Here is a 12,477-nt window from a genome sequence, read left to right on the forward strand (position 1 = left end):
GTCACCCTCTCCCCTGCAGCTTTTGGGAAAAAATTACTGGTGGTGCTGTTTTACCCTTCATGGGCACCTGCTGTCATGCCACGGTGCTGGGCTGGATGGTCTGGCAACTTGGGAGGCTCCTCCTTGAGTTCACTGGTGGGGTGTGTCGCAGGGCACTGATCTCGCCAGGAAGCCAACAGGAGCGGAGCAGCGGTGGCGAGGGAAGAGCTTGCCGGCAAGTTGCTCCTGGGCACAGAGGGGGAGGCGGGAAGATAAGCACTCACACCATGCTCCTCTGCACGAGCGAGGGCAGCTGGTCAGCACAGAAACACACCACTACAACAGGGCTCCTCCAGGAATGTATTTATTTACATTAAAACACTATTATACAAACTGAAAGGAAAAGAAAAAAAAAGAAAGAGACAACATCTTAGAGGGACAGATGTGCCAAAGTTGGCACTCCTCACTCCCCACCCTGTCTCGCTGCCGCCTTCCTTCTGCTCTGGTCTGACTGCGAGTGGCACAATCCTTGTAGGAAAATCCCTTCCCAACCCCCTCTCAGTGTGAACATCCATGTTTTCTGTTTAAGTGGCTTTCAGGAATCTTTGTTTTCTGCCTCCAAAGAAAACTCTTGCCCAGAAGTTTTTTTCTTAATTTATTTATGTAACACAGTGTAGAAAGCTATCAATTCATAAGCAATGGTTCTGTACAATCATCCTGCAGAGGATCCCCGTTAATTTTCAATCAGCAGGCACTTTTCCCCCCCAGAAGTGCTCACAATTAACAGGGATTCTTTTTAATATTTTTTTAAGATCAAAAAGATACATGGAAAAGAAAATAAAGTTTACCTTTCAATGCCTAAAGTGTGCACATAAAACAGGCACAAAGAAACGAATGTGTATTCCCATGATTTCTACATCACTAATACAGCAGGAGCAACAATCTGTACAATAAAATGCAGCTGCAGAGGAAAAGAATTTCAGTAACTCATCTGGAATACTTTTTAAAAAATGTTGGTTTACTTTAAAATGCATAGTGATCAGAAAAAAACGCTCAGCAAAGAGAAGCAGCTAAACCCCACAGACACAGAAAGCATCCCCCATCAATTCTTAAAGCATATTTCAATTAGGACTTAATTTTTGTCACAAATCACAAGAATAATATACAACTGGCTAAGGAGCTACATGATAAATAATTGGGAAAGAGAATCTATCCATGCACTAGTTAAATACAGCTAACCTCTTTACAGTACACAAAAAACATTCATTAATAATGTAGTGTAAAGACTGAAATGTAAAGAGAAAGAGAAAATACATTACTGATTTTATTAATTCAAGTTCAGGCATCTACTTGTGTTACAGCACAGCTGTCAAAAGGCGAGAATGAGTAAATAATAAAACAGAGTGTTTTTCTTTCTTTCCACATTATTCTATAACTGAACACCGATGGGCAGTGAAGCAATCATTCTGCTGTCCAACTCATGAGGCTGCTGTGGTGTCCTAGTTCTGCATCTGTTCAAAGAACTTGTAGGTGGGATTTTCATAGCCATTTTGCTGCATCTTGGAAAGGTGACGCTCCTCTGGCGTCACTGCAGCATCCACCTGTCGTGAGAAGAAACAACCAGGGTCAGATTCTTGCTTAATTCACAGCATACTCCACACTTCCCCACTTCATGGCCATCCAACATACTCTGTACCCTCCCCTGTGCGTTAAGGCAGAAAGCATCCTCTGAAACACAAGACAGTTTGTTTGACAGGTTCTTCTCTGCACATCCCCTCCCCCCAAGTGGGGAAAGTAAGTTAGGGCCCAAGCTCAGTCCAAATCTCCTAAGACAGTCTAAAATAAAGGTGACTGGGAAGTGATAGGGATACTTCTCCACTAAACAGAGTATTAAACCTAAGACCTGGAGACCCTCACTTTGTCTGAACTGTCTCTGAAAACTCTTCTCTCCAAGTAACACAGGACTGAGAGTGGCCTCATGAACAAAATCAACAGATGGCACTGCACCCAGCAATAAACGAGAAGCCAGCAAACAGCTTTAAAGAGAAACTTGAAAGAGATGGCCCCTCCAGCTTGGACAGTCATGGTTCACTTTTTGGACAGAGTAATATGCAGGAGAAGGTAAGGCAACAGGAACAATTCTGCAACTAATTTTTTTGATGCAGGACTTCAAAACCAGCTGAGCAAACTCAGCAGTACCAGCTTTGAGTTTTGTTTGTCTGGTTCAGGAGCATGCAACTCCACAAACAAGAAAAGAGGACATATTTTGCATCTCTCCTCTAGTCCCCCATTATTAGTTGTTTCCCCCAGGATATATATTGGTATCTGTCCTTGGGACCAACTGAATCTCAAAAGAAAAGAAAAAGCTCACTAAAAAGCTGTAGGAAGTGGCTTGAGGCTGCCTTCTGTCTATAGTATGCTCTCAGATGTGTTGCGGATGCTGTGGTCTCAAGGCAAAGAAAAATTAATTGGAAAGAATAAAATGAGAGTAGCAACGAAATGCCAGAGTAGCAAGGCACGAGGTGAGCAAAAAAATCCCACTGCACTCATGGAAACATAACTTCTCTGGCTCCATAGTTTGGTTCAGTTCAGTGACAAAAAGCTTGACATGTCTGCACTGGTTTAAGTATTTCTACTTAACTAAAATTGACTTGTCTTGATTACTTGGAAGACAGGCACAAAGACAGCTCAGTCAAGACTTCTCCATTGAATACCTGCTGCTCCACAAATTATTTTCTTCCTTCACTGAACATTACAGTAATATAAAACTCCATTGAATTAGAGTGGGCAAGAACAGCCTCTAAATGTTAATTAGGTATTTTACCTCTGCTGTATGAGCTCAATAGCTGTTGTGTATTCAAAACCTACCATATCCTGGCTATCTGGCTAACCACCTAAGAAAACAGAGCTAAGGAAGCCTGCTTGTCATTTTATTTGCTATCTGTTATCTCTAGTGTTTGACAGCTCTTATAAGAGAAGGTAAAAAGTGAACTTTACATTGTCAAAAATTTAAAATTAGGAAGGTCCCTAAGACTCTACACTAAAATACTAGGTATGAATATTTTCCTGTGGATTCCTGTAGTGACATTTAGGAAAAAAGAGCCATTTACTTTTAGCATCAAAATAGCCTTTTGGATAATGGAAAGTGTATTCTCTCAAGAAAGCCTTATATGGCAGGCTAACTTACTCTAACCTTTTAATAAAAAAGCCAAGGAGAAGTACTTATGTCCGATACTCATTTTAAATCTACTCTACAATACTGGAAATAACTCAGCTTAGTAAGGACAGACTATGACCTTCAGTAAGTTGTTACCTGATACCCTGGAGAAAGATTAAAGGCATGTTCTTCCATGCTTGGGACAAATGCAGGCTGCTCAGCTTATTTTTGCAGCTGTTCTTTTATTGTGGTAGGTTATACACCACAGTACACCACCTTACCCACAGTACCAACCAAAAAATGGCTCCTCTCAGAGACATCTTCTATCTTCACGTTCTTTTATTTGTTACTTAGGAGAAGAAATGGTTCTGTGTGGCATGTGTATTGGACTGCTCACATGAACTGCTAACCCCAAATCTGATTCGTTTTCATATCTGCCTCTTCTAAATCTCCTTGTCCATGTTCCAACTCTCAAACTGTATTTTCAGTATCTTCCATCATACCTTTTTCCTACCCAATAATTGCACATTTTTGTGAAATACTCAACTTTAAGGGTCACATACTGCTTTTGCTCCAAGCTACTGTGAAACTCTCAATAGCTGGGAGCCCTGAGCCTTCCAGCAAGCCCTTGACTCCTGCCGGCAGGGAACAGGGTGCCAGGCAGAAAGGATCACTGTGCTGAGCTGACATGGTGCTTCCTGGGTTTCTGATTCTGTAATATAACCTAGCCTTTTTTGCTGATAAAATACTGCCATTCAAAGGCTGCCTTTATCTTTTTTTTTTTTAAGTTGGATTTGCATAGAATAATTCTCTTATGCAATGAACCCAAAATCTATCTATTTCTTCACCTCCTGTGAGACGCTCTCAGGCAGCGAGATCCTGTTTAGAGAGATGGTGCTCTTGCTTTAAGCTGCTCTTCCCAGATTTCTCTTGTTTTAGAAAGTGGGAGTGGAAAAAAAGATAGTGTTTTTCTTTCCCCGTCCCTCTACCTCTCCAGAAGTGACAAAAGAAACTTCTCATTTTCTTCTGAAGGATGCAAGCTTCCCCTGGCCACTCCACATGAGCGGCGGGTGCTCAGCTTGGCTGTCAACAATCATTTTGATCCATCAAGGACAGGAAAACCCCTGGGAATTTCACAGCCCGGCTCCTCTTCAACCTCTACACCCAAATCCCCAAGACATTTCTGTACAGCAGCGTACAACAGCGCACTCACATTTTAAAGACTCGTCTGTGCCTGCTGCTCAAGTCTCACCTATGCCCAGCAGAGAGGGCAGCAGCGGGGCTGGGCAAGAGGCAGTGAGAGTCGCCACAACTCACAGCACTCATCCCTGCAACCTTCTCCAGGAGCTGGGTTGCTTCCTGCTCCTTTCCCTGTCCTTTCTCTAGGGGCTGCCAACTTGTCCCTCCACAAGGATGCACTATCTATATCCATATGCAGCAAATCAACCTCTGGCAATTCCTTGATGCCACTGCTGTTTGGCAGAGCACTTATTTTTGATGTATGTCATCAGTATAACAGCAGTAGGGCTTAACAAATCCGTTCCATATAGGTTTTTTACAAACACGTAAAAGGCGTAATCCCTGCCCTGAGGACCATGCAAATTTAACAGCGTTAACTATTTCCGTTGTGACAGGGTCACCGCATGCCATCTGCTGCTGCTAAAGTTGTCACTAACATGGCTGCGAAGGGAAGAGAAGAACAAAGCAGGGAAAACGGCAAATGTCCCTGTAGCCTCTCCAGCACTTACAGAAAATAAGAATACAAAGCAAGTGCAGAGGAAAAGCCACCCTTCCTTTCATTCTTGAAGGGGCTGCTGTAGCATCAAGTCAGCCCTGGTTCTTGTGCACAGTAACACCATCCTACCAGAGTATCTAGTGCTTCTCCAAGCCAAGTGAGAACCTCACAACTCACAAACCCACTGACAGATTCTCTTCCAGCATGAAATTAAAGCGCAATATGAAGCTCTGGGGTTGAAGGATCAGGGATCTCTGTATTTCAATACATGCCTGAGAGAATCTTCCTTTCTCAGAAGCTGCTCCCACTAGGGGATGCAAAGGAGGGGTATGACAGAACCTGTGTTGTACTTCTTCATATTTAAGCTCCAAACAACACTATATTGAACTCTGTCACCCATTTTAGCTTAAGCCTCCCACTCAGCACTTCTTATTCAGGACTAGAAGATGTGATAAGCACACAGCATAACCTGCTTGTAGGAAAGAAAGGGGGTAAGACAACAACATAAATAAAAAAGAATCAAAGAAAGTGCAAGGCAGAAGAGACTAAAGAATTGATGAGGAACTAGAGAAACTTGGAAGAAAATCAGGGAGGAGAAAGAGATTAGGAAAAAAAGGAGGAAGGACAGTAAAATCAGACTGAAAGTTTAACACCCTTGCACAATATTCCGTATTAAAAAATCTCACTTTGATAAAACAGGTTTATAGTAAAAGTCCAATAACCTCTTAAACATGGCATTTATAAATGAAAGGGATTTATTGAGGGTCCTACTTGCAGTCTTAGTCATTTTGTTTTTAAATTTCACCTTTAGCCTTTAAAATGACTAGTGCCGGTACTTCCTCTCCTTCCTGTAGCTGTTTGATGCAGGGTAATCCATCTCACCGCCAATGTACTGCATCATTGCTCATCCTGAATGTCTTCTACTCACTTTTACCCATTTCAACTCTGCCAAACTCTTCCTCTCGTTCCTTACAACCTCTGTCCTAGGTATGGCTCTGCCAAACGACATGCCTTGAACCTGATTATCTCCTTGTTGGTAAATCCCTAAAGCCCTTTGCCACTTTAAGAAGCTTTTTGCACCCATTATGGAGGTGGCAGAAGTTGAACACAGCATGTAAGAGGTGTGGGTGCTCTGATGCTGCTGAAAAGCAGCCTAAACACTTCTCTTTTCTACCACATGATGTCTCTTGAGAAAGCAGCTTGGTCAGGTAGATAACCTCTTTTGAGACTGTTTGTCCATCTATCCCTTTCTGCTCCAGCAGAAAATCCTAATATGGAGTCAGGAAGATAGTAACGCTGCAGAAAAATTCACGTGCTGCCCCTACACACATGGGGCAGATCAAAAGGCCAGACAGGAGGTGCTGGCAGCCCTCACAGATGCACTAACACAACGTTGTTGTTTAAACGATGGTAAATGGATGCTGCCTAATACACACATGCAGACTGGACTTTGAGAGATGGACTTTTGACAGTACTATAGCAATTTTAACAGCTTCTTTGCTACTGCTGCGAGCCCTCCCGTTGTCACTTCTCCCCACATGCTCCTGCTGAAGGTGCTGCATCCATAACAGAAAGCAAATGAGCATTAAAGAGGAGGAGTTGAGACAGTTAGCTGTATTCTGAAGCACAGGAGAGGTGAGAACCTCGCTTTTCCCAGCTGCTTTCATGGAAGAAATAACCTCCTGCAGACAGCTGGGGTGGGCGCACCAGCAAAAAACACCTTCAGAATGTTTGTCAGAGCTCCTATGTGCATATACAATAAGTAATTTTCAATCACTCAGTCATTTATTTAACTGTGGCAGTCCTTCTCCTGGAGAGGCTGAACCACTCTGAAACATTTATATTCTCAAACTTGGAAGACAATTACTATGACACTTTTTCTCAATAGGACAAGTATATTCCTCCTCAGAGGTTCAAAAAAGGCTAACAGCATTTTTAATAATGCCTTTTGTTAAAGAAATAGTGAAATGAGAAAAAATACTACAGAGTTGTCTTTTTCTGGAAGATAAGAATACAGGTGGAACAGGACCTGTTTTAATTTCGCATCCATTATCAGAGTTATAATTCTCACAGTAACTTCTGACATGGAACAAACACGTTGCAAGTTTGTTAAAATATACTCAGCCAACCTAGAGCTGATGTACAGCTATTTTTACATGAAGTGATTTTGCTCTTTTGTGCACAGCACATTAAAGGTGCACTGTTGCTGAATAAATTAATCCTCTTCAGAATGGAACAGCTTCATTTTGAAGACATTTTAACATTAAACATCAATTGTATATGGGCCTTTAGGTGTTGGGGTTCCGCCCCCCCCCCCCCCCACCTCCAAGTGCTACAAAATTTTCACCAACCTAAGACAAAAATAGATGTTATGCCTTTCTTGCAGGCGAGAAGCTCAGACAGTGAGGCTGTGCAGTCTGCCAAGACCACAGAGCAAGTCTGGCAGAATAAGGAATCCTGTCTGCCAATGCCAGACACAATGCAGCAAACCTACAAGGCGACACCATCTACAGTGTAGTACTACAAATCAACTAATATTCTAGGTAGATCTGCATGATATAGCTTTACGGTTTTATCTGTAAAATTTTTTATTCCCCAAGTGATGCTGTCAGTTTGGCATGAATTACTTGTTCAGTTTGTGCATGTTATTTCTAGTCTAACACTTTCAAGTTCACTGCCACTGAAGAAAGCTTGTAGGAATCCAAGATTACCTTTCCCATGTCATTTCATCAGGTGAAGCCCATCTGAAATTTTAAGGTCATCCTGCAGTAATGGTATGTCCACATTCAATGTCTGATTTGGGTGTCTGGCCTAGCAAGCCTCCTGACCTATTCTGTTGTTGCTAAACTCAGCGAAAGGGGCATCTCAAGTTGCACAACTGTTGGCAGCAGCTACCAACTAGGTGGCTCAAATCTCACCCCAAACGGTTGGTGCTCTTCTGACCATGTGTCTTTGAAGGTTTCAAACCACATGGGCAACCACAGCATGGTCATAGGGACACACAAGCACAGACTTAAGACAAAGGCTTACTCAAATATTTTTAAGACCCTTCATTGCCCCAGATGGTAGAATACATGCATCAGGAAGTGTATATGTCTCCAGCAAGATCAAAGCAAGGTTCGTTCGACTCAAGGTGAAATCAACATAACTGTGGTCTTCAACAAGATTTAGTTTCAATCAAAAATTTAAAGTACCAGTTTTGGAAAGCAAAAACATATAAATGTTTCAAGTGCTGGCTAATTAATATAAGTACTATCTGCAAACCAGACACTCAACATGGCAAACTAGATATCAATACACAAGAGGGGAATAAAAGCTACATGAACCCCCTTCCAGTTCTCATAATTAAGTTTTTCTACTTACAGAGATCCTTTCTTATATCCAAGCAAAAGATGAGGTATTTTAAGTTACTGTAAACTGACCACAAATTTACTTGGTAGTTTGGGAAAAGACAAGGGTTTTCATCTTGAAAATCCCATACAGAAGTCTTATATATTATTTCTCAAATCCATGAGTTTCAGATTAGCCCTAAATCAAAAGCTGTTGGTGACAAAAGAAAATCTGGTTTAGAGAACAAAAAGTAATAAAGTATCTGTATAGGGAAAATCCTTGTAGTGTACAGCACAAGACGACCTACCTCAAATGTTTATTTGCAAGCTAAGTAAAGAAATCCATGTATGTGCATTCCCAACAACAGTAAAACCAGATTTCTTCTCTTGTGCAGTATCTGCTTGTTGGCAGAATTGGTTAAATTTCCTATAAAATGAACTTTCATAGTATGAAGTGATTGGTCTAGAACAGTTCCAGAAAGTATTCTTGTGGTTTTACATCCAACTTAACACAGTTTATAGTGTCTGCAATTTGATTACACTCTGCCAGATACAACCACTGCAACTCTGAATGTTAGGCTAGCCAAAACCATGTTTTCTTCATTTGTGAATATATTTACAGAGCAGCGTGTTGACTGTGCTGTACATGCGATGCCAGTTGTGCTCAGTAGTCTTTTCTTACCTCCACAACCCCATGATGAATAGATGTGTACTGCTTCTTCTTCAGCATCACCAAAGTAATGACAATCACTGTTGCTATGACAACACCTCCCACCATTAGTCCAATGATGGCACCTTTATTTGAACCTACATCTTCAGCAAAGAACACCTACAAAAGAAAAACAAAGGAAGGTGGCTAATAAAAAGTTCACCGAGTATTTAGCTAACCTGTCTAGCTGCCACAGCAATATAAAGCCTATTGAAGTATCAGCAATTACGCAGCACTGCATGTCACACTAATTGTTCAAAACTGGATTGCCATACCACAAAGCTCTCATAGTTGGAGAAGAGCAATTTGGGAAATCTGTATTGCCTATGGTGTAGAAGTGCTGTGGCTACGGGGAAGACTCATCTCCATGTCTCTGCTTCACATGGGTCTTAGATAGTAGATGTTATTTCTTCTTGGGTAAGCAAGTCAAGAAAATTGCAAAATGACTGATAAGGTTGTAGGGAGTATACTAATTTCTTTACTTTTAGAATGCTAATCATAAAAGTGTTCCTAAATCTACATCTGTGTGGCTTGTTTGGACTATGCCTGATGCATTTCTTTGATAAAGCAGCAGTGAAGATCTGTAGGACAACAGTGAAACTTGCACACAACCAGTTGAGAGAAAATTCTCACATCAAAGAGACAAGAATCCAAAAAACACGAGAATGCTGATTCATGTGACCACCAAGGGACACATCGAGATTATGCAGGGTAAAGGGAGAATGAGCTATACATGGATGATGACCATACTCATGTGAGACCTAGATGAGATGACAGTTGTGTGAAAAGCAGAGAAGATCCACTTGAATTATGTGTACAGATAAGGCAAATCAGTGAACAGCAAGATGCTTTACTATGCATTTAATAAGACTGGCTTTTAGCAACAGGAGCAGGTATGAAAACTGAGTGTTTTCACACTGCTTTGTATTCAAGGAACATACTGGATTATTTTACATCTATGCATACTCACAAACCTTTTGTCCACTTGTCAATAGTGGGCTTTTATTATTATTATTTTTAACCAAAATGTGCAAAAAGGATTAGAGAATAAATTACATTCACAGAATTGTAAGACTACCTCATTCTAAAAGACTAAATACTTTGATAAGTATTTAACAAAAATGCAGAGGGAAGCAGGAAAGCAACTGAGAATTCTAATGAGCTGTATAACATTTGCACTCTTTAAGAAACACAATCTTCCTCAGAGAGGTATTAAAGCATGCTGTATAAATATTTATATTGTTCCTAGTCATAAGCAAGAAATGTGCTTACAGTTAAGAATTCAATGGAAAAGTACATACAATGGACAGTGTTGGCATAAGATGATGTGAAGTAATAATTTCTTCTGTCAATTTTACCTGCCTGGGACTGAAATTGTGTTACCACGCCATTTTTGAGCACTGTGAAATGCCCCAGCTAATACACATATGCAACAGAGGAAGGCCTTAAGCACTCTGTGCCATGAAAAACAACTTAATGTACAGTTAAAACGTGAACATTCATAAGGGAGAAAATAACTGCAATTTCAGCTCACTTCAGAAGTTTGCATGTAAAATACAATGTGCAGCTGAATTTGAAGCAACATCCTAAGGAGACTGTTTCAGTAAAACCTACCAGGGCACAAGAGAAGGAAAAGACAGATGAAAGTATTTTCTGCTTACTGCTTTTGAATTAAAGCTAATGGAGAAGGGCATCAGCTAGGATATGGCATATGGTGAACAAGCAACACCCTCTAAGGCATGAGTCCAGTACTTTCTCAGCAATACCGGACTCCTTGCTCAGTCTCAATTGAAAAGATAACCTAGAGGATAGCTTACTGATTTTTAAATAATGGCTGTACCCATCAGTAAGATGTATGGCGTAAAATGCTTTAAAAAGCTGGAAGGATCCCATTTTAAGCATGACACAGATTATCCAAGTGCAGAGATTGCACTGCATTCCCGATCGGCCACCACGGTAAGGGTAGTTTCCAGCACTCGGGATGGTATCAAACCACTTAAACGTCAAAGGTTCCTGCTGGGAAGTGCAAATGACACAGGCTCAATAACTACTGTGTCAAACACATTCCTGCAAGTTCCTTCCCTTCAGTAAACTACACGGGTTTACTCAATCAGGATGTTTAACCCATCTGAGCCAAGCACGTCAGAATTTCCCAAATTAGTGCTAATGCATTTTGGATTAGCTCGTCAAACTGGGAATTCTCAGTTCTCAGCATCAAAGAGACGGCAGAATATCTTTTCACACAGTGATTGCCTAGTTCAAATGCAAATTCGAGTCCCATGTTAATTTTAATTTTCAGCACTACTTAGCTTTAAGAATATATTAAGAAAAAAAGCTTTCAAGTTTAATATCAGGATATTGAAAGTCACGGAACTGAAATCTCATCATGTAATATACCTTTACAAAAGAGAATGCAGAAAAGGTTTATAGTCAACACTGCTGTATGGGTTCTTCATTACTTATTAAGGGACCGAAAAAAGCTTTTAGAAGATGCTTGTTCTTTCTTACATTGCTTCTGGTTGTTATTTTTATGTTCATAAGAAGCACAGTTCAAATGGGGAACAATATTTTGCCCCTACCTGCCCTTCACCTGTTAATAATTTAATATACTTTCAAGAACAAAACACACAGACACAGACAAGTACAAATTAAAATTAAGGCCAATAGAGAATCTCCTCTTAGACCAAGCAGGCAATGTTGTGGAAGGTTACGCTCCATGGAGTTCAGACTCCTTCATGTACCACCACCATCTGTTCTGACAGAAAAGAAATCTATTCCTGAAACAGTGTCACTCTGTTTCTTGCTGCACCATGTTGTGTGTCTCCAAATATATTTTTTTCTTTTTTAAACTTACCTAGCATTTTCCTTCCTCTGTATACCTTCTCTTTAGTTATGTGACCATGACAGATGGACTGTGGGACAAGTATTGTCCATATGATCACATCCAGCCACAGGGCAGTGCAAGGTCAGGAACTGTCAGAATTGTCTCATGCGAGACTTGATGGCTTTCCATCCTCTCTGCTGAAGTTATTCCAGGCTTACTCTCATTTAAGAGAGAACGAGAAAAATCATAATCTGTTCACGTGAAGACTTTTTGTTGGCACTCTCAGCATGGACATTACTCAGGGGAAACACGGCCATAATGGACCCACCAGTTCAAGACTGAATCACCAACTCAAAACTCACGTGCGGAAAGCACTGTTTGTTCACTCACCAGCTTTTGATGATGAACTTCATATCCTGAGTCATGTCGGAACTCCGCATCCATCTTCACTTCAGATATCTCTTCTGTTTTAACATTGGTCAGCCCGGAACCTGCATTGCACCGCAATAACAACTCATTAAAGTCATCGACTCAATTACACTCTGCTTACCTCCACCATTACAAGAGCAGAAGGCAATGGTATCATTCACACGGAGGAGGTGTGATGCAATGTGAAAGGGAACTGGGAGGAAAGTGAGGTACATCTGATGTTTCAGTCCCAGTGAGGTGACACAGAATGAGCTGGTAAAATTTCTCCTCTGTTACATGTTCCTTAATCCACTGCAGCTACGTTGGTACAAGCAT

The 12,477-nt window shown here is 41.0% G+C and overlaps 1 protein-coding gene across 2 annotated transcripts in view; it reads right to left on the reverse strand.

The window, feature by feature from the left end:
• Positions 1 to 327: 327 nt before the first annotated feature.
• The window catches only part of APP (amyloid beta precursor protein), a 228,210-nt gene continuing 216,060 nt past the window's right edge, over positions 328 to 12,477 (reverse strand). For both annotated transcript variants that reach the window (XM_074858131.1, XM_074858130.1), the window contains 3 exons: positions 12,124 to 12,224; positions 8,883 to 9,029; positions 328 to 1,580 (listed from right to left, as the gene is read on the reverse strand). In XM_074858131.1, the coding sequence (XP_074714232.1) occupies positions 1,479 to 1,580; positions 8,883 to 9,029; positions 12,124 to 12,224 (350 nt within the window). In that variant the 3' untranslated portion in view covers positions 328 to 1,478. The remainder of the gene's footprint in view (positions 1,581 to 8,882; positions 9,030 to 12,123; positions 12,225 to 12,477) is intronic.

The sequence above is a fragment of the Strix uralensis genome, chromosome 2 (assembly GCF_047716275.1).
Source record: "Strix uralensis isolate ZFMK-TIS-50842 chromosome 2, bStrUra1, whole genome shotgun sequence".
Classification (NCBI taxonomy): Eukaryota; Metazoa; Chordata; class Aves; order Strigiformes; family Strigidae; genus Strix; species Strix uralensis.